The sequence below is a fragment of the Pyrgilauda ruficollis genome, unplaced genomic scaffold, assembly GCF_017590135.1.
Source record: "Pyrgilauda ruficollis isolate IOZ18807 unplaced genomic scaffold, ASM1759013v1 scaffold157, whole genome shotgun sequence".
NCBI lineage: Eukaryota > Metazoa > Chordata > Aves > Passeriformes > Passeridae > Pyrgilauda > Pyrgilauda ruficollis.
This window is the reverse complement of record NW_024514432.1, coordinates 41,524-63,376: the sequence shown is the minus strand read 5'-3', so window position 1 is coordinate 63,376 and position 21,853 is coordinate 41,524. Positions and strand designations below refer to the sequence as shown.

General features: G+C 55.9%; 1 protein-coding gene across 1 annotated transcript in view; it reads left to right on the top strand.

Annotated features, from left to right (window-relative positions):
* SCN4A (sodium voltage-gated channel alpha subunit 4) overlaps nt 1–21,265 on the top strand; it is a 45,991-nt gene extending 24,726 nt beyond the window's left edge. Inside the window, exons 14-26 of the mRNA XM_041461879.1 lie at nt 24–197; nt 470–826; nt 3,958–4,389; nt 9,387–9,516; nt 9,818–9,972; nt 11,405–11,578; nt 12,232–12,354; nt 12,584–12,862; nt 14,102–14,155; nt 15,617–15,754; nt 16,295–16,399; nt 17,091–17,361; nt 18,140–21,265. Of these exons, the coding sequence (XP_041317813.1) occupies nt 24–197; nt 470–826; nt 3,958–4,389; nt 9,387–9,516; nt 9,818–9,972; nt 11,405–11,578; nt 12,232–12,354; nt 12,584–12,862; nt 14,102–14,155; nt 15,617–15,754; nt 16,295–16,399; nt 17,091–17,361; nt 18,140–19,329 (3,582 nt within the window). The 3' untranslated portion in view covers nt 19,330–21,265. The remainder of the gene's footprint in view (nt 1–23; nt 198–469; nt 827–3,957; nt 4,390–9,386; nt 9,517–9,817; nt 9,973–11,404; nt 11,579–12,231; nt 12,355–12,583; nt 12,863–14,101; nt 14,156–15,616; nt 15,755–16,294; nt 16,400–17,090; nt 17,362–18,139) is intronic.
* The last annotated feature ends 588 nt before the right edge of the window (nt 21,266–21,853 follow it).

The following is a 21,853-nucleotide window of genomic DNA, read 5'->3' as shown; positions in this document are numbered from 1 at the left end:
GTCAAGGGTGCTGCTTCCCACAGGTCTTCACAGGGATCTTCACGGCAGAGATGGTCCTGAAGCTCATTGCTCTGGATCCCTACGAGTATTTCCAGCAGGGCTGGAACATCTTTGACAGCTTCATCGTCACTCTGAGTCTGGTGGAGCTGGGCCTGGCCAACGTGCAGGGGCTCTCCGTGCTCCGCTCCTTCCGCCTGGTACGTGCCAGGGGACACCTGGGCGGTGACAGGGACAGGGATGGCTTGTCCAGCCTCCTTCATGGTGGGAGCTCAGCTTGGGAGGGCCCAACTTGGCCCCTGTTAAAGATTAGACTAAGTTAAATACTCAGAGAAGTTGGAGTGAGAGCAGTTGTGGGTTTAACCCCTCCTGCCTTGGTCAAACAGCCCCAGGAGGGTGCAATGGCAGTGGCACAGCCTTGCTGTGGCAATGACACCCCCAGCCACTCCCCTTCTCTCCTTGCCCCCCACAGCTGAGGGTTTTCAAGCTGGCCAAGTCCTGGCCCACTCTCAACATGCTCATCAAGATCATCGGCAACTCCGTGGGTGCCCTGGGCAACCTCACGCTGGTTCTGGCCATCATCGTCTTCATCTTCGCCGTGGTGGGGATGCAGCTCTTCGGCAAGAGCTACATCGAGTGCGTGTGCAAGATCTCTGTGGACTGCACCCTGCCCCGCTGGCACATGAATGACTTCTTCCACTCCTTCCTCATCGTCTTCCGCATCCTCTGCGGGGAGTGGATCGAGACCATGTGGGACTGCATGGAGGTGGCGGGCCAGACCATGTGCCTCATCGTCTTCATGATGGTCATGGTCATCGGCAACCTCGTGGTGAGGCTGGGGGCTGGGGGACACGGGGGTGCTGGGGTGGGGACGCCTCTGTCCAGCTCAGCTTTTCCACAGGGCTGTGCCCGTGGCAGGGTCTGGTTGGAGCTGCAGGGAGCACAGGGATTCTCCTCCCTCCCCAGGCCCTTTGGGTGGGCTGTGTCAGCTCTGTGTGAAACAGAGGGAGGAATGGTTCCTGAGGGAGCCCCAGCTGAAACCAGACCAGGAACTGGGGGGAAACCGAGGCACAGAAAACACAATTGGGCTTTAGGCAGAGGCCGGAGCCACTCTGGGATAAAACAGAGCTCAGCTTCAAGCTGCCCTGTGTCCTCCACTTGGCTTTTCCAGCTTTCCTGCCCCATTTCTCACTCTCCTGATTAGGGATGGAGGCAGAGCTCCATCCATCCATCTATCATCCATCCATCCATCCATCCATCCATCCATCATCCATCCCTCCCTCCGTCATCCACCCACCCATCCATCCCACCTTTTGCTCCAGGTGCTTTTGGGAGCAGCCCTCCCCACAAGATTCCTGCAGATCCCCAACCTTCCCAGCCCTCACCGTGCTCCAGGTGGCATCTGGTGATGGCCAACCTCCTTCCCTGAGTCTGTGGGACCCCCTACTCCCCTCACCCTCACCCTACACCCCACCCTCCCCACTCCCCCCAGCTGCCTGTGCTGCCTGAGCTGCAGGTTTGTGAGTTCCAGGCGAGCGTGAAATCCTTTCTAAACTTGGTAACCCCATCGCTGGCAGCTCTGGAGCTTGTTTTGCAGCCTGCGTGGGCCCTGCTCTCCCTTCTTGAGGAGCAGGGCAGGGGAGGGAAGCGCCGACTCGCTCCTATTACTTGCCGGGGTTGTGTAATCCCTTTGGAATTTGCTTTGAAAAACTATCTGCCCCCGGGAGCTGCTGACCCCTGTCCCCAGGGAGGCTCTGAAAGGAGCCCGGGGAGAAACCCTGAGCAGCCCCTGGCTCGGGTCAGCTTGGAGTGTCCCACTTTGAGGGCAGAAAGTTGGGATTTGGGTGCCTCTTGGCTTCCCTGGCTCATGCCAGGGATCTGGGGCTTTGAAGGGAGAGCCCCTGGCTGCAGACCCTGCCCAGGGCGGTGCTGGGCAGATGAGGGGAGCAGCCCGAGCCCCCCGCGCTGCCCATCTCCCAGCAGCCAGCAGAGGCTTGTGATGCCAGCTTCCCAGGGGATGGTAAGGCTGGGCCAGGCTGAAAATCATCCACAAGGGTCCCTGTAAGGAGCAGGTGCCTGTCCAGAGCCTTCTGCAGGGAGTGCAGGAGTTTGGACGGGAAATCCCAGATGGGGCTCCCTGCAGAGCCCTCCCAAAAGGGGCTCTGGGAGGTTTCCTCTTCTGGAGCTCATTTTTGGAGCAGCACAGTCCACCCACCTCTCCAGGGCAGAAGAAACAGGGGCAGCACAATTTCAGCTGGTGGGGTCAGTGACAGCCCTCCCCAAGGTGCAGGTGTCCCCATCCCAGAGGTGCCATTGTCCTCTCCCAGAGGTGCAGGTGTCCCCATCCCAGAGGTGCCATTGTCCTCTCCCAGAGGTGCAGGTGTCCCCATCCCAGAGGTGCAGGTGTCCCCATCCCAGAGGTGCCATTGTCCCCTCCCAAAGGTGCACCCCAGCCCTCGGGGCAGCTCTGCAGCTCCTGCACGGGCTCCATTTACAGCCCAGCAGAGAAACACGGAGCATAAACACGGCCAGAGCCCTCTGTGCCCTCCTCCTCTCTGCCAGGCTCTCCTGGCAGTGCCTCAGGTATTTCCGAGCCCTGGAGCCCTTCCCAGAGGCTCCCAAGGCTCCCCGTGCAGGGAGGTGTGTGTTTCTCACGCAGGAAGAAGGTGACCCGTCCTTTGCTCTTAATGACACTTTGAGCATTTCCTTTGGGGTTATTCAGGGAAAAGGGAGGAAGTCAGTCGGGTGACAAGGTAACGGAGTCCTGTCCAACAAAGCCAGCGGCGCCCATTAACTGTAACTGGTGCCTAACGGGGGCATTCGCCTGCTGGGCCCGCAGGGATTTATTTAAAGACGTGGTTTAAGGCACATGGCATGAGCCATGTGAAAACAGCAGTGTCCTTGGATAGCAGCTAATTCCCGTCTCAGATGCGCTGCTGGCACCGCGCAGCTCGGCACAAACACCGACAGCTGTGGGCTGGCTCGGTCCCTGCTGTGCCCCGCGGGGGAGCCCATCCCACCCCTCTGCTCCCGAGCTGCTCCCGGCTCCTGGCAGGCAGCAGCCCCAGCTGTGCCAGGAGAGGCTGTGGTGGGCTCCGGTCACGTTTTGGGATGGTGAAGTAGAAGGGGAAGCACACGAGCCCATGCCTGGAGTTACACAGAGCATTTACTGGCTCGTGCTGGGGTGAAACATGGCTTTGATGGAGCAGAGCAGTGTCCAGGACACAGGGATGAGGTCACAGCCAAGTCCAGGCTCCTCCATGGCCCCAGGGTGTGGGAGACCCTCAGGAGCTTGCTGGGAGTCTGGGCTACCAAAGCCAGGGAAGAGGAGAGGGAGAGCTGAGAGGACAAGCGGGAGGTTTCATTCTGGGGAGAAGGCACATAATCAGAGCACCATGGAGTCCCAGACTGGTTTGGGTTGGAAGGGACATTCAAGAGCACTCAGCCCCACCCTGTGACATGGGCAGGGTCACCTTCCACTATCCCAGGTTGCTCCAGGCCCCATTCAGCCTGGCTTTGGACACTGCCAGAGATCCAGGGGCAGCAACAAGAGCTGAGCTGCCTCCCTGGGGGTGGTGGGGAGAAGCACCAGAGCCTTGGGGAGTCCCCCATGGGATTTCTGGAGCTCCAAAAGACCAAAGGAAGGGACACACAGATCCACAGGAGAGCTTGAGAGGAGCTGAAACTGTGGCTGGCATCACTTGCAGAGGGATCTGCAGGACTGTGGGAGCCCAGGGTGAGATGGAAGGCATCAGAGCCGAGGGGGTTTGAGAAGGAGCATGTCCATGCCCTCCAGGAACTGGGACTGGCACCTCTGCAGGCCTCAGAGCTGGTGAGGGCAGGGCAGAGCCCATGGAGGGGTTCCTCCACAGCCACCGGTGATCCCTGCAGCTCCAGAGGGAAATCCTGGGGCTCAGGACCCGCTGGACCTCAGGGCTGGCATTTGCTTTGTCCCCCCAGGTGCTGAACCTGTTCCTGGCTCTGCTGCTGAGCTCCTTCAGCGCCGACAGCCTGGCGGCGTCGGACGACGACGGGGAGCTGAACAACCTGCAGATCGCCATCGGCCGCATCACGCGCGGCATCGCCCTCGCCAAGGCCACGCTGCTGGCGCTGCTGCGCCGCCTCTGGAAGGGCAAGAAGGTGGCACCGGAGGAAGAGCAGGACCCCAGCAAGAGAGACAACTCCGTGCTCAACCACGTGGACACGGCCCTGGAGCCCAAGTCAGGGTACCTGGATGGCATCACGGGCAAGGAGCACATCTTCATGGATGAGCTGGACCACATGAACTTCATCAACAACCCCAACCTGACGGTGCAGGTCCCCATCGCCTCTGAGGAGTCCGACCTCTACGAGGAGACCAGCACCCAGTCTGACACCGAGGACACCACCAAGGTCAGCAAGGAGGTGGAAGGGAAGGGTTTCACCCCAAAACTGGGACTGGCCTGTTCTTGCTGTGCTGCCCAAAGAGTGATGTTGGTTTGGGTCACTTTCATCTTTCCCACAGGGCATGGCACAGGCCAAACTTGACATTTTCCAAGCTGGCATTTCCCAGTGTAATCTGGAGTGGGAGGGGAGAGTCCCAGCAGGGCTTTGTCTGGTTTGGGTCAGACTGGGGGTTATTGCTGATGCCAGAGGGCAGCACAGGGGCAGTGCAAGGGTCAGAGTGCCCGTTTGGGGTTAAAGACATCCCAGAGGAACCCGATGCCAGGAAATCTGCTGATGGCACTATCATTGGATCCACTGCTAATGCCTCTGGAAGCATCATCCTGGCGGGGCCCAGACCAGATGGAGGAGCTTAGCAGGGGTGAACATGAAGCAAGGGGTGGGGGATCCAAAGCTGAGACAGCTGAGCCTGCTCTCCAGGGGACTGCTGGGGTCCACTGGGAGGGTGGCAGGGCAACAAGAAACTTGGGAAGACCCAAGTGGACACAAAAGGGTGATAGTGTGGTGAGAAATTACTGCTCAGCCCAAGGTCCTGGGGACACAGGGGGCAGCTGGAGGTGCTGATGGGGACAGGAGCAGGTGCATCAGCCTGGGAAGGGGCTTTGTCTGGACAATAGAACAGCTCTGAGCAGGGATTTGTCATGACTGGTTGGCAAACGTGTTCCAGGAGCTGAGGGAACTTTGGAAAGCTCCATGCCAAGCAGCCCTGCCAGGTCCAGGAGGCACCTGGATGGGACTGCACAGGGAGCCCAGGAAAGGCTGGAAAATGAAGCAGAGCTCCCAAAACTGCAGAGCCTCTCACCTCCCTCCCCCCTGCAGGCTCCTCACAGCTCAGCACGGTGACAGGGACCCAGCTTGGCACAACGTAAGGCAAGGAGAGGGGACAATCATGATTATTTAATGTTATCTGGGGCAACAGGGAGATTTTAGCATTTGGGGTGCAGAGGGGGACAGGAGGAAAGGTGGGGCTGGCCCCTGTCACTGCCAAACCCTGGGCTTTAGGAGAGCAGGCTTTAGGTGTTCAGCAGAGAGCACCCCCTGCAAACACTGCATGGGATAACTGAGCTCAGAAAAGGCAAAGGGCACCTCTCAACCAGTAAATACCAGTTCAGCTGTTGGGTTTGGTGCCTAAATCCAGTCAAAACTGACTCAGGTGGGAGCCAAGGGGGTGCATCAAAAACAGGGGCCCTGCCCAGGCAGGGAGAATGATGGGCTGCAATTCATCATGAAATCACAATTTGGGTTGGTGAGAGTCTCAAAGACCATGTAATTCCACCCCTGCCATGGCAGGGACACCTCCCACTGTCCCAGGCTGCTCCAAGCCCCAATGTCCAGCCTGGCCTTGGGCACTGCCAGGGATCCAGGGGCAGCCACAGCTGCTCTGGGCACCCTGTGCCAGGTCCTGCCCACCCTGCCAGGGAACAATTCCTAATTCCCAATCTCCCATCCAGCCCTGCCCTCTGGCAGTGCCCTGTCCCTCCATGCCTTGTCCCCAGTCCCTCTCCAGCTCTCCTGGAGCCCCTTTAGTGCCTGGAAAGGGCTCTGAGCTCCGCCAGACCCTCCCCTTCTCCAGCTGAGCACCCCCAGCTCTCGCAGCCCGTGTTCACAATGTGAAATGACAATTATTTAATCTAGCACTCAGGCGCTGGGGGCGGGAGCCCTGCGCTGCCCCGGGGCTGGTGCCGGTGCGCTCACAGCCGGGATCAGCTCCAGAGGGAGCCAGAGCTCCGCGCAGCGCCCGCTCCGCCACGGCCCCGACCGCCCGGTGAGTCCTCCCCACCCCCAGAGCAGCTCCTTTCCGAGGAAAAGCTCTTTTTCGGGGAAATGGCAGGGACAGGATCATCGCAGCTACAATTCTGAGTCTCGTGGTTGGTTTCTCTTCGCAATTCAGAGCAGGGAGGAGCTGCCAGCCTGGACGGGGCTTGGAGCCCCGGGACAGTGGAAGGTGTCCCTGCCATGGCACGGGGTGGAATTACATGGTCTTTGAGACTCTCACCAACCCAAATAATTTGTGATTTCATTATAAATTTCAGCCCATCATTCCCCCTGCCTGGGCAGAGCCCCTGTTTTTAATGCACCCCCTTGGCTCCCCCCTGAGTGGCTCTGCAGAATCCGTGCAGGGCTCAGGGCTGTTCCAGGGGCTTCTCCCATGGGGATCCCACCCTGCTGGGCAGGCAGATGTGTCCTGAGATGCTCCTGGCTCTGCTGCAGCACAGGGGTGTTGTCAGTGGGGCTGAGGGAGCTGGGAAGGGGCTCACCTGGAGAAAAGGAGGCTCGGGGGCCCTTGTGGCTCTGCACAACTCCTGACAGGAGGGGACAGCCGGGGGGTCGGGCTGTGCTCCAGGGAACAGGGACGGGAGGAGAGGGAACGGCCTCAGGCTGGGCCAGGGCAGGTTGGATTGGAAATTAGGGAAAATCCGTGCATGGAAAGGGCTGTCCAGCCCTGGCACATCTGCCCAGGGCAGGGGAGGAGTCCCCATCCCTGGAGGGGTTTAAAAGCCGTGTGTCACGATCTGTCCTCGAGGACAAGATTCATGATGGTCTGTTTTATTGATCTTAGGGTGCAAAAAATCAACACGACAAGGGGGTTTTGCAGTGATAATCAAAAACAAATGTACCTTTATTGAATGACCACAGGAAAATGTGTTAGGGAGAAAGGGAATGAAGAAAAGAGAAAGAATAAGGAAAAAGAGGGGAGGAAAAGAAAGGAGGTTTATAGCTACCAGACGTGAGATGATGAAGTCTTTCGAAGTCCAGTTGACAAAGCCTGTGTATTCACATCAGGGGAGATCTCAGAGATGCTGGTCAGCTCTAACCTCTATTATAGTATTTTTTGATTGGGTTAAGGGGATATGTTTCAAATCAAATGTAATAAAGAATAGTCTATTGAAAAAGGGTACAAAAATTCCAGCAGCAGTAGGCAAAAACCATTGTCTTCTTGGTCCAGTGGTCAGCAAACATCAGCTGGCCTCCACACACACACCTTCCCCCCCACCTGCGATAAGGGTTTCAGCCTCAGTCCTTGGGGAAGAAAGGAGGAGCTTTTCCATACAGTCTCATGTCTCAGTCCTTGAGAGAGAGGCTTTTCCCCTCTCAGTCTATCTGTCACGGTGGTTGATGTTGGTAAATGGAGGGTCTAATTCGTGGGGACCACCAAAAGGTGATTCCAGAGAGAAAGTCCAGCCAAGCTGGGAGGTGGGGAAAATTCCAGGACCAGTGCTGCAAAGCAATGCAGGCAAAGGAGGGCAGAGTGTCCCTTCTCATGTGCAGTGTTCCATGGGGTGAGCAAACACACCTGTGGCTTGGTGGAACAGTCTGACCCAGATTTCAGAACAGGATCTTTCTTTTCCCCGGTGGTCCCAATTTTTGTCTTTTCACAACAATCGGGAGGCAAAGAATGAGGGAAATTTCGGACAGACACACCCTGTGGATGTGGCACTTGGGGACATGGTCAGTGGTGGCCTTGGCAGTGCTGGACTCATGCACTCAGAAGGCTTTTCCAACCTGAACAATTCTGTGATTCTCAGGGCTGTGGATTTTGGGGTCATGGGGTGAGTCAGGGTGGGCAGCCCCAGGCAGGCTGGAGATGCTGTGCCAGGTGTGGGATGGGAATTGCCCTCCAAACCTGCTGGTTCCAGGTGTGGGAGGGCTCAGGAGCCCCCAGGGATGGGTTTTATCCCTGTCCCCACCCAGCAGAACCTGCCCTGAGCCCCACCCACAGATCTCCTGGGCTCCCTGAGCCACCCAAGGCCCTTTTGGACCTTCCCCCACCTCTCCAGGGCAGCTGCACTGGTTTGTCCCCACCCTGACCCTTTCTAAGGCTGTTCTGGAGGCAGATGGCTCCTGTGTGTCCTTCTCTGGGGTCACAGCTTGCCTGGCTCCGTGCTGAGCCTCCCTAATCCCCCTGGCCCTCCTGTCCCTCCCCCCAGACTGAGGGTGGTCCCAGTGGTCCTTGAGAGCCACCAGCTGAGAGCTGGTGCCAGCCCTGCTGCTGTGTCCTCTCCTGCCTGTCCCCAAAGGTCCCCAGAGCCACGTCTTCTCACAGAGATGTGGCTGTGGCCCCTGAAGCTGTGGGCAGTGACGGTGCCTCAGTTTACCCCAGGGCCTTTTCCCTGGTTTTTGGAGGATGGAGCAGCTCCTTTATGGATTACCAAAAGCAGGAGCAGCCTGAGGGGAGAATTATCTCCTTCCATGTAAGCCAACACCTTCCTGTGCTGGAAATACCCATCCTGGACCCTCTGGTTCCTGCTGCTCCCAGGCAGGATAGGCAGGACTGGGGATCTGCTCCTTAAGTGTTGCACGAGGGCTTCTCAGAAAGCCAAAAAAAAAACCAGAGGAAAAGAGTCCCAGGGACTTGCCAAGGTTGTCTCTTGTTATCAGCCCCTCTGGCCTTGCTGAGTGGTGTCTGGGAAGGCAGCCAAGCTGCGCTCTGGAGCAGGGTGGAGCTGGAGAGAGGCATTTGGGATGCAGGTTTGGAACTGGGGTGAACCTCGGGCTGAGGGCCCTGCAGCATGAGCTGAGCAGAGGGAGGAGAGAGGAGAAGCTGCTTGGGTTTCTGCACCAAGGGGGGTTGGCAGAGCAAGTCTTGGATGGGGACACACAGAGGGGGAAGAGGAGGAGGTGAGAAAATCAGCCTGAGGTGGTGGCACAGGTGGATGGGAGATGGAGCTGCTGTGCTGGGAGGAAGGCTGGGATCAGGGCACCTTCTGTTCCTCTGGACCTGGATGAGAAGCAAAGCTCAGGTCCCAGCAATCCTCCAAGGTTTGCATCCCTGGATGATTCAACAGCTTCTGGGCTGTGTGTCCACGGGAGGGGGACTCGGAGCATCCCCCAGACAAGGGGGTCCCACCACCCAGGAGTCCTGCCCGGGCTCTCTGGGGCACGAGGAGCATGGCTGGAGGCAGCCCAAGGCCAGGAGCCTGGCCTGAGTCGCTGTCCCTCTGCAGAACCCCCTGTGCAGCGACAACGCCTCGTCCGTGTGCAGCACGGTGGATTACAAACCCCCCGCGCCCGAGGAGGAGGAGGTGGCAGAGGAGGCTGAGGAGGGCAACGAGCCCGAGGAGTGTTTCACTGAAGGTGAAGGGCAGAGCAGGGCTGGGGACCCTAGGGACAGGGGAGATGGGTGTGGAGAGGGGAAAATGGGGCTGGAAGGGCCACTGCCAACCAGTTCTTGCAGCACAGACCCCCAGGCTCCCTGAGCTCGGCCCCAAATCCTCCTGTACCACCCCAGAGATGATCCCCATGGAGCTCCCCTCGTGCACCCACCTAAACCCAGCAGGATCCTGGTCCAGCTTCCACCAGGGAGGGTTTAAAATGCCAACAAAACCGGGAATAGTGGGAACACCCTGGCCAGGAGTGACCCTCCCCATGTCCCCAGGCTGTGTGAAGAGGTTCCCCTGCCTCTACGTGGACATCACCAGTGAGAAGGGGAAGATTTGGTGGAACCTCAGGAAAACCTGCTTCCGCATCGTGGAGCACGACTGGTTTGAGACCTTCATCGTCTTCATGATCCTCCTCAGCAGTGGGGCACTGGTAGGTGCCACCTTTCCCCTGTCCCAAGGGCCCTGCAGCAGCTTCCCAGCCTGGGGGAGCCCAGGGAGGGGACAGAGCCCTGGCTCTGGGCATCTCCTGTGCTGAATAATCCAGCTGTGGGCAGATGTTTGAGTTCAAACTCCATTTGGCTCAGCTCTAACATCCTCCAGGAGCCCTGGTCACCCTCCCCAGCATTCCTGGACCAGCACCCACAGGCTGTGGTCCATGGCTCGAGGGGATGCCACTGCCTACAGCCCCCACTGCTGCTCTTAATGCCAACTATGAACCATCTGAGCCATTTATTGAGCTTCCTGTGGTTCCTCATTTCACCAGCACCAGCTCTCAGGAGGTGCTTGACAAACAGTTCATGGTTTTTATTTTGCTGTTCAGCATCTCCATCAGTGCCTGGTGCCCCCTCTCAGAACCTGGGTGTTCTGTTAAATCAATTTAATTCATTATCAGTGTTGGCCTGGCCTGGTGCTCTTCTCTGAGTGTTTGGGCTGGATTTAACCCAAGAAATACAAATTTCTCTGCAGGTTTGCAGGTGAAGAGAGAGGGAAGGAGAACAGAGGGACTGAGAGGCTTTTCAGACACACTTTACATGTCTGCAGCTCGCTCTGAGGTGGTTTGGGGATGTCTGAGGTTGTAGCTGGTGCAGGAATTGAAAGCTGTGCTCCCCCAGCTGTGCAGCACCTGGTCACCACACCCCTAACTCCGAGTGCTTACTCAACACGTGGGTGTGGCACTCCCCCAAACTCCTCAGGGCATTTTCAGTCCTCCCAGAGCATCCCAGGGTGTGGGTTGGTGTCCTGGGCTTTGAGCTGAGACACCTGGGAGTTGGATGCAGCTGCACCTTGGCTTCAGTGAAGCTCTGCTTTGGGTCCAACCCCACAAAGCCAACAGGGACTGGCAAGCAGGAGCTGGACCCCACGTGGATCAGGTGCTCATGGACCAGCCATGGTCCATGGCTTCCTGAGCCCTGGAAAGCAGGGCTGGGAGGAAGGCTGGGATCAGGGGACCTTCTGTTCCTCTGAACCTGGATGAGAAGCAAAGCTCAGGTCCCAGCAATCCTCCAAGGTTTGCATCCCTGGATGATTCAACAGCTTCTGGGCTGTGTGTCCACAGGAGGGGGAGGCATCTCCCCCCCTGGAAGGCAGGGAGATGCCAGCAAGGGTGTGCTCTGGGGTGCCACAGGTCCTGTGGAAGGATGGGACTGTCACAGAGTTCCGTGGGGTCCCATGGAAGATGTGACTGTCACAGAGCTCCGTGGGGTCCCGTGGAAGATGTGACTGTCACAGAGCTCCGTGGGGTCCCGTGGAAGATGTGACTGTCACAGAGCTCCGTGGGGTCCCATGGTCCCATGTGACTGTCACAGAGCTCCATGGGGTCCCGTGGAAGATGTGGCTGTCACAGAGCTCCGTGCCCCTTGCAGGCTTTCGAGGACATCTACATCGAGCAGCGCAAGGTGATCCGCACCATCCTGGAATACGCAGACAAGGTCTTCTCCTACATCTTTGTTATCGAGATGCTGCTCAAGTGGGTGGCCTATGGCTTCAAGGTGTACTTCACCAATGCCTGGTGCTGGCTGGATTTCCTCATTGTGGATGTACGTGCTGAGCAGGGCCAAGTCAGGGGGCTTGGGGCATTAGGGGCTGCTGTAAATGAACCCAGATTGTATTTTAGAGGATAAAGGGGTGGCTGTGGAATGAGGGCTTATAGCAATACTCAGAATAATGGTCTCCCACAGGAAGGAACACTTCATTCCTGGTTGCAGGAACCTTTCAAACCCTTCTGTTTTACACCCAAGCAAAGAACAGCCCCTGCAGTTCCACCAGGCCCAGCAGAGCTGTGAAGGGACACAGGGTCTCCCAAATGGTCCATGACAGAGCAATCTGTCCTGTGTGTGCCCCACATCAATTCCACCCTCACACTCAAGAGGTGTCATCCTGCCCCTGGATCCCTGGCAGTGCCCAAGGCCAGGTTGGATGGGGCTTGGAGCAGCCTGGGACAGTGGGAGGTGTCCCTGTCATGGCAGGGGTGGGCACTGGATGGGCTTTAAGGTCCCTTCCAACCCAAACCATCCTGCGATTCTGTGACCCTTGAGGTGTCTGGTCACCAGGGACCCCAAGGACTCAGTGTCCGTGTCCCAGGGCTAGAGGATGATCACCAGCCTGAGGGACTGGGGAGAGAGCAAAGGGCAGGAGCTGCAGCTATGTTTCCACCTGAGGTGCTGCTGACCACTTGGGCTGCTCCTTCCAGGTGTCCCTGGTCAGCCTGACAGCAAACTGGCTGGGATACTCTGAGCTGGGAGCCATCAAATCCCTGCGGACACTGAGGGCTCTGCGACCCCTGCGTGCTCTGTCCCGCTTTGAGGGCATGAGGGTAAGTGTGTCCCCGTGTGCTGCTGGCCCTGACAGGGACATGAGAGCCCTCAGCAGTCCTCTGCATCACACACATCCCAGCTGGTTTTCAGGGGCTCCAGACTGGTGGGATCAATGCTAAGGTCCTGTCTGACCTCACTCAGTGCTGCTGGGGGGGGGGGGGGGGCAAGGTTGGCATGGGGACATGAAGGTCCCATGCAGGTCCCCCAAGGTCTTTTCTCTCCTTGCAGGTGGTGGTGAACGCCCTGGTGGGGGCCATCCCCTCCATCATGAACGTCCTGCTCGTCTGCCTCATCTTCTGGCTGATCTTCAGCATCATGGGGGTGAACCTGTTCGCAGGCAAGTACTACAGGTGTGTCAACACCACCACCGGGGAGCTCTTCGACATCGACGTGGTCAACAACAAGAGCGACTGCATGGCCCTGCTCCACACCAACGAGGTCAGATGGGTCAACGTCAAGGTCAACTTCGACAACGTGGGCTTGGGATACCTGTCCCTGCTGCAGGTGGTACGTCACAACATCGGGTGTCACCATCCAGGACTCGTGGAGCAGGGCGGTGGGATGAGCATCAGGGCTGATGGGGGATGGGGTTTTTTAGCTGTTTCTTATCTCCAAAGTTGGTTTTTAACACCAAAAAAAACACTTAGGAAAAGAGGGAAACTCCTAGCCAAGAGGAAAAGGGACGGGGTAGAAGATGGGAGGTGAAGGTTTCACCAAGGAGCAGATGGGTGCATAGATGGGTGCAGCAGCACCAAGGCTGGGACTGCAGAGCAGCCCCTGCCCAGCACGGGGTGTAGGAGTCAGGAGGGAAGGCTCTGTGGTACCCCTGCACCCCTTTGGAAAGTTCAGTCTGCTCCAGCCGTGGGTTGTGGGGCTGTGTGTGGGACGGGTGACAACTGGAAAAAGGACACACGTGTCCCCTGGGGGCAGGGGGCGAAGGCACCCGGGTTCCACTGAACTCCCCACAGCTGGGCCAGGCAGCAAAGGGGAACTGCTCACCACAGCTTTGACAAAAATGTAGATGTGGGCTCCATTATTGGGCAGGCTGGGGCTACTCCCATCAGATCCAGGGGAACTGGTGGCTGCAGAATCGGAAAACAACCCCCACTGATCACCCTGCTTCTAAATTCAGCTTCCTCTTCAGCCTTGTTGTTCCATCAGATTCAGGAAACAAAATGTGCAGACCTTTTGTTTAACAAATCAGCAGCAAAAGGCTGTAAGAGATGCAGTGGAGACCCTGTAAAAGACTTAGTGTGGTCCCCCCACCTCGCTAGGATGGGAATTCAGCAGAAGCAGAGGCAGGATCTGGAAGTCAGGTCTATGGAGGTGGCACAGTTTGGGACTGGAAAGGAGGCAGCTGGCTCTGGCACAGCTCTGCCTTTGGGAAAATGACTTCAAAGAGAGCAGCAGGGAGAAAAGTGTCAATTCCTTCTTTTCCCTGCCTTGTTTGCAGCGGTGTTTTGGAAGGTCAGTGGCAGCCTCAGGCCCAGAATGGTCCATGCATATTCACCTGGGAATTTTCATATTTCTGGGACATTCTTCTTGTGGATTCAACCCCTGTTCCTCTCCTGCCATTCCCACAGAGAAGCCAGAGTGCTCAGAGCCAAACCCCTGACACGCACCCATCACCTTCCCTTTCTTCCCAGCCGCAAACAATACCCAGAAAATACATTCTTCACTGTCACAGAATCACAGAATCCTTTGTGGTGGAAAAGACTCCAAGCCTGACCATTCCTGTTCCCGCAGGCAACCTTCAAAGGCTGGATGGACATCATGTACGCAGCCGTGGACTCACGTGAGGTGAGGGGACATGCAGGGACATGGGGCTGACTCCAGGGTGGATTCCCCTTGGCAGCCTGGGAACAGGAGCCCAGAGCTGAGGCTGGGATGGATCCTTGGCTACAGCATCACCCCTGGCTGTGCCTTTTGGTGCTGCATCCCACCCATGACTTCAGCCAGGACATGGGCTACAGGGTGGAGAAACCCCCAGAATGTATCAGATCATGGAATCCCAGCGTGGTTTGTGTTGGAAGTGACCCTAAAGCCCATCCAGTGCCTCCCCCTGCCGTGGGCAGTGACACCTTCCACTATCCCAGGGTGCTCCAAGCTCTGTCCAACCCAGCCTGGGGCATCTGGGCAGCCACAACATCCCCCTGCTGAGATGGATAGCCTCAAAGAGGGCAGCCATGTGTCCCTGTGTCACCCATGTCATTGTCACCTGCAGCCTGGCCCCACACTGGGCTCCCAACCTGCCCCACAGCTGGGGCTGAATCTACTCCACCCAGCTTCAGTTCCAGGGGCCAAAATCCCTGTTCTGCCCCCACTGCTCCAGCCTGGAGGGCTCGTTCTTCTGCCTGCTGTGACATGATGTCCTCTGGGACCCCTCTAGCTGGGAAAGCTCATCCCATCCTGGAGAAAGTACCTGGCTTGCCTTGAGCAATCAGTGGGTTATGAGAACAGAGCAGCCAGTGTTCAAGCATGAGGTTCAATGAGTTATTAAAAAACCCTAAGTGTTTGAAGAGTGACATGCAAAGGCTGTTCCTACTGTGATCCACCCACAAAAGTGTCCCCCACAGCAGAAGGGGACAGTTCTCCAGTTCTCAGGGGTTTGTTCTCCAGTTACACTGGGGGTCACCCCACGCGCCTACAGGCCTGAAGGGGTGATTTTCATTGCCTTTTTTTAGCACCCTTTCATCACCCTCTGAAAATCCCTCAGCCTCTGCCCCACCTGGGGCAAAGCTGGTTTGGGAGAAAACCCAAACCCTCCCTGTTCTGTCAAGAGCTTTCCTCAAAATGGGAGAAGCCAATGGGGTCACCTTGGGGTGTGTCTGGTCAAACACAAAGCAGGATTAAGGGATGCTCCTTGGGATAGTGAGCATTGTCCAGGGTTGTCTGGCCTGTCACCCAGCTGTGCTGATGTGACAAATTAATCCACTTTTCCTTTCCCCTCTCAGATATATTTCAGCCCTTGGAATACTGATTATTGGGAAGAAACTCATTTCTTATTAATATCACTGCAAAGGACATCCTTTCCCATTCCCCAGTCCATGCTGTAGGATCAGGGGGCAGCATGTCCTTGTCCCTCAGTCAGTGTCACATGGATGTCCCTTCCTGTGGCTGCTCCCACTGGGAACACACAGCCAAAAGTTTTGGAGCAGCCACACCCTGGCTCTGTCCAAACACCACAAGCCCTTGTCTGGGGGCTTGGGGACACCTGTTTGGGACAGGGTTAGCCTCACATTTCCCATCTCTCCTGGCCAGATTGAAGAGCAGCCACAGTACGAGATCAACCTCTACATGTACATCTACTTCGTCATCTTCATCATCTTCGGTGCCTTCTTCACCCTGAACCTCTTCATCGGCGTCATCATCGACAACTTCAACCAGCAGAAGAAAAAGATGAGTATCTCCTGGCTCTTGAGGTGCTGCTCTAGGCTAGAGGGGGCCAGCACAGCAGTGGGTGATGGGACCAGGGCCACCATGCCCGGGACAAGAATGGATCCCAGGATTCCTGTCCATTAGTGGCTTCCTGCACTGGGCAAACAGCACGTGGACCTTTGTGTCCCAGTCACAGCAGTCACAGAGGATGTAATTTATGGGTGCAAAGGGAGGAAGCAAAGGGAGGCTGTGTTTTCTCTTGCCTAGGCCATACTTTTATTTTCTTTTCCCACCCTGGGATCATTTTCCCATGCACGAGGCTGAGACACAACTTCTGCTTCCAAGCCAGTAGCTCAGGACTGCCAGCCCAGAGCAGGGGAGGAGGGTGGGCAGGGCCAAGCACACTGATGGTGCTGAGGAGGGTCTGCAGGACACAGAGAGGACACCTTGCTCCCAGCAGGATCTCTGAGGGGCTGGAGACACTTGGTGGGGAGGGACAAGGTCAGACACACTTAATCAGAAGAGAATTCCTGAGACTAAAAGCAATGACTCCCTTTATACTTTGGAGGCAAAGACATCTTCATGACAGAAGAGCAGAAGAAATACTACAATGCCATGAAGAAGCTGGGCTCCAAGAAACCCCAGAAGCCCATCCCCAGGCCAGCGGTACGTTGGGCTCATCCTCCTGGAGTGGAGCAAGCAGGGAACACTTCAAGCCACCAGCTGTCCCAGAGGGAACGAGAAGGGTCCAGGGAAGACCACTTGCCCCATTGTTACTCTTCTGACAGGACCTGGCCAAGATCTGGGACTTCAGAAGAGGGTGACATCAGGCCACCTCCTTTGGGTCTGCCCTTTAGCCCTTGGTCTGCTGGCAAGGGCAGTGATGGGGTTTGTTTTGCAGGAATTTGGAAATCTTTCCTTGTTCAGCTCCCAGCCCTCTCTGAAAGGGAGTTGGGCTCAGGGAAAGCTCAGCTTTCAACCCCCCAGAAGGGACCCTGCTCCAGCCAAAACATTCTCAGTTGCAATTTAGGTTTTGTGGCCCTGCACAAGGTCCTTCCCATGTGTTAATTTGTGCCCTGTTAGCTGTGGGTGTAATTAGCAAGTGGCTGTGCCCTGTGCCCACTCCTCCTGGCTGTGGCATTCCCAGGTGTGCTCCATCCTGAGAGGCACTGGGAATCCTCCCCCCCATAACTTTTGGGGCTGTGAGAGCTGTGTTGGCCACAGCCCTGAGGTTTTCCACACTTGTAAATATGGTTCCTTCTTCTCTTTCTGTTGTGTTTTTTGTTTTGCTGCATCTGTTCTGTGTTCCCACCTCTTCTCTGGTGCTCCATCATGGCCTTTGTGTCCCTCACTGCAGAACAAATTCCAAGGGAAGGTGTTTGACTTTGTTACCAAGCAAGTGTTTGACATCACCATTATGATCCTGATTTGCCTGAACATGGTGACCATGATGGTGGAAACAGATGACCAGAGCGAGCTCAAAACCTCTGTCCTCTACAAGATAAATCTGGTCTTCATCGTCATCTTCACTGGAGAGTGTGTGCTCAAGATGTTTGCCCTGCGCCACTACTTCTTCACTGTGGGCTGGAACATCTTTGACTTCGTGGTGGTTATCCTCTCCATCCTAGGTGAGTCCTGCTGCTCCCACCAGTCCCTCAGGGATCCCACAGGACAATGAAGAGTGGAAGTGGTCTCACCAATCCACACCCACCGGGTCGTACTGGACCCCGCCTGCACCCATCCTTTGAGCAGGGGGAAGCCAGCAGGACCCTGGGACATGACAGATGGGAGGCCACTCCAGGCTGCGTGAGGGGCTGGGGATCTCTGCTCCTCCTGTATTGTTGTAATGGGCCCCCAGCCAGGTAATAATTAGTATAGACTTCATTATTCACAGAAGGTTCATTAATCTTTATTAAAAAACTTATTGTTCTTATAGATAGTTACAATACAATTGGACTTAATTGGTCCTCTAATTCAAACACCATCACCATTGGCTAGTTAAGAAACCACCCTTTGGTAAACAAATCTTATGGAGACACTCCACATGATCACAATACCAGGTGCAGCAAGTTAAGATAAGAATAGTTTCTTATTCTTTTCTCTGATCTTCTCACAGCCTTTTCCCACAGCGATGCCTGGGAAAGTTGTGTTTCTCTCTGTGGCCAGAGAGCTGCTGCCACACTCCTTGGTGTTATTACCCTTGGTGTTCTCTTTCTCTGAAACAGAGCAGACAGAGTTTAACCCTTGGGTCTGTGCTCAGAGGTTACTTTTTAATGTTTTCCCTGTCACTGGAGCAGCCATTGGGGTGGCCTCACCTCACTGTGTCTGCCCAGGTGGAGCCGAACAGCTCCCCTTCACCTCCCACTGGTGGCACAGCAAACTCATCTGCCCTTCATCCCTCCACAGGTATCGTCCTCTCAGACATCATCGAGAAGTACTTTGTGTCCCCCACGCTCTTCAGGGTCATCCGGCTGGCGAGGATCGGCCGCGTGCTGCGGCTGATCCGAGGAGCCAAAGGCATCCGGACGCTCCTCTTTGCCCTGATGATGTCCCTGCCCGCCCTGTTCAACATCGGCCTCCTGCTCTTCCTCGTCATGTTCATCTACTCCATCTTCGGCATGTCCAACTTCGCCTACGTCAAGAAGGAGTCGGGGATCGATGACATCTTCAACTTCGAAACCTTCGGGAACAGCATGATCTGCCTCTTTCAGATCACCACGTCAGCGGGGTGGGATGGGCTCCTCAACCCCATCCTCAACAGCGGCCCCCCGGACTGCGACCCTGAGCTGGAGAACCCCGGGAGTTCAGTGAAAGGAGACTGTGGGAACCCTGCCATCGGCATCTTCTTCTTCTGCAGCTACATCATCATCTCCTTCCTCATCGTGGTGAACATGTACATCGCCATCATCCTGGAGAACTTCAGCGTGGCCACAGAGGAGAGCAGCGAGCCCCTCTGTGAAGATGATTTTGAAATGTTTTATGAAACTTGGGAGAAGTTCGACCCAGATGCCACCCAGTTCATCGCCTACAGCACCTTGTCTGACTTTGTGGACACCTTGCAGGAGCCACTCAGAGTTCCCAAACCCAACAAGATCAAACTCATCACCATGGATCTACCAATGGTTGCTGGGGACAAAATCCACTGCCTAGACATCCTCTTTGCTCTGACTAAGGAAGTGCTGGGAGACTCGGGAGAGATGGATGCCCTGAAGGCCACCATGGAGGAGAAGTTCATGGCTGCCAACCCCTCGAAGGTTTCCTATGAACCCATCACTACCACCCTGAAGAGGAAGCACGAGGAGGTGTGTGCCACCAAGATCCAGAGGGCTTTTCGGAGGTACCTCCTGAGGCGCTCGGTGAAGCAGGCGTCCTACATGTACAGGCACAGCCAGGACGCGCTGGGCGAGGACGCGCCCGAGAAGGAAGGGCTGATCGCCACCAAAATGCAGGAGATCTATGGGAACACTGGGACAGATGTGGACACAGCCCCTGCCCTGGGCCTCGAGCCCATTCCCAGCTCAGAGACGCCCCAGGATGCTCCTGAGGAAGCACGGGCTTGGGGTAAGGAACACGTGGTGAAAGAGTCGCTGGTGTAACACGAGGAGATTCCACCACTGGCCCAGCCTGAAGAGACTTCATTTGTATCTCCTGTTCAAAGCTCTTCCATGCACAGATCTCTAGATCTTAGATATTGAGCTAATTTCAGACATTTCAAGCAACCACCTTGAATTTCAAAGCAGGATCTCCTCCTGATCCTGGGTTTTACAGCCCACTGCACTTGCAAAGAGTTAAATTCTTTTTCTTATGAGAACTCAAATGTGAAATCTGTTGTCGGTGAAAGAGAAACAAGTTAGTTTTGAAATAATCTCATCATGGTAACGATGGTTTTCAGGCGTGAACAGAAGAGTATGGTTGTCCTTTCACTTAAAGTAATTATTTATTAATGTTATTTCACAATTAAGAGATTTTCCTGTATTTTATTCTTCCAGAGTGCAGCCAAGCAACCAGTTAAGATGAGCCAAGTGAAATAATATTAAGAATAATTACGGAAAACAGAAGGTTTTGTGAACAAAAATCTCCGAAGTCTTAAAGTAGCACCTTTCTTTTGAACCTCTGAATAAGCTTGATGATCATTTTTTGTTACATACAAGAGAAAGTGCAATTATGTCTTAAGAATTGGTTTGCAAAGCCAAAGCAAAGCATCTGCAGATTTGTTCTCAGGGTTAAATATCAGGTTTTCAAGGTCTCTGAATATGCATTGAAAGCAGAAATCATTCAGGTCTTTGTAGGACGAATGCAAACACTATTTATAGTCAGGTTTTACTCCCTTTTCCCATTTCCATCCAGGTTTTGTGGCAGGAAAGCAATGGGCAAAGGTAGGATTTGGAAAACATCCTCCAAGAATCCCTGGTCCCCGGGACAAAACTCTCCAGGGTTTTTTTTTCTAGCCCTGTTGCAAGAGGAACCATCCCACTGGAGTGCTCTTGGTTGGCATTCCAAATGTCCTCTTCGTTAGTGTTAATTAATGAGATGCACCCCCAGGGATCAGAGCAGATGTTTGAACGATCCTTTCCATGCACTGCATTAGGGGTGCCCTAAATCCCACCCAAGCCTCAGGTGGCTGCATGGAATAAACAATCCCATTGGGGTGTGAATCCCAAAATCCTCAGGCAGAGCATCCTTCCCTAGGCTGGGGCTGCAGAGAGGCCCTGGTGGCACATTCTGGGTGGGCCAGGCAGGTCCTCACCAGGAAACATCCAGGCAGAGGAGCGTTTTCCCAGGGGAAAACAGGATTTGCTGTTCTTCACACAGGTGAGCAAAAGGAAAGTAAATCAAGGAAAATGGCCTGGGCAAAGCTGTAGCTGCCCCTGGATCCCTGGAAGTGCCCAAGGCCAGGTTGGACAGGGCTTTGAGCACCCTGGCATAGTGGAAGGTGTCCCTGCCCATGGCAGGGGGTGGCACTGGATGAGCTTTGAGGTCCTTCCAACCCAAACCAACCTGTGATTTTGTAAAAAATGGAGTCCACCTCTAATCACCTTCTGCCTTCAAAAGGGAAAAAAACCCTCTTGAGATCAAAACAAACATGAACCAAAACCTCTTCCAGTTCAGACAAGGCTGTTCTTGAAGCCAAAGGCTCTGTCTTTTTGTACTCTGATGATTCTGTTCTCTTCCCGGGCTGCTTCGGGCGCTGCCATCACAGATGCCCCACGGCCAGGCTGGCCAGGAGCGGTGCTGAGCTTGGCTTGGACCCACGAGCTGCCAGCCAGGTGGCAGAAGCAGGGGACACTCGGCTTGTCCCCTGTGCCCTCATTTCCATGCCGATGCTCCCCGCAGCACGAGCCTGAGCTGCTGTGGCCAGCGTTTCCGTGGGAAGCATCCCTGGCATGGCAGTCCCCGCCCGGACCGTGGTTCACAATTGATGCTGCTTCTACGTTTGTGTCGTCGGGGATGGGGAAATGCCCCAGAGCAGGGTTTGTGTGAGCTAAAGCCATTTTTCTTTGTACCTTTCTTACAATAAACAACTGTAAATGATCTGGTATTACGGTACCAAGTGTGTTGGGATGTCTTGGGGGAGGAATGTTTTCCCTGTGCTGGGAGGGGTGAACACCCCTTCCCTTGGCTCCCTGTGCTCGGCCTTGCACCTGCCAACTTCAGCAGGACCTGGGGGTCCCATCCTGGACAGGAGCCCCCAGGGCTGTCCCCAGGGACCTCCAGCCCAGCTCCCAGAGCCTCTGCTCTGCTCCTGATGCCATACCCCGGAGCCCTCGGTGCTTGTCGGGAGCCACAGGAGAGGCTGCCGTGGGCTCGACCAAGGACAGAGGAGGGTTTGGAGGAGGTTGAAGCCCCCAAGTTGCCCCACACAGGCTCCAACCCCACCCCAGCATCCAGGTGGGAGCAGGTGAGCATCACCGGGAGAGGACAGGGGTGGGTGAAGGAGGTTCTGCGTCAGTGCGGAGGAGCCGCCCGGGCCCCACTGACGTCCCCGCGGCCACGGCTCGGCTTCGCCGCTGCTGCCGCTGGAACAGCTCGTCCCGGGGCTGGCGTAAGCCGGGCAGAGCCGTCTGTGCCAGCAGGCGGGGGCTGCAGGGCCGGGCAGGTGTGCAGAGCCAGCCAGGTGTG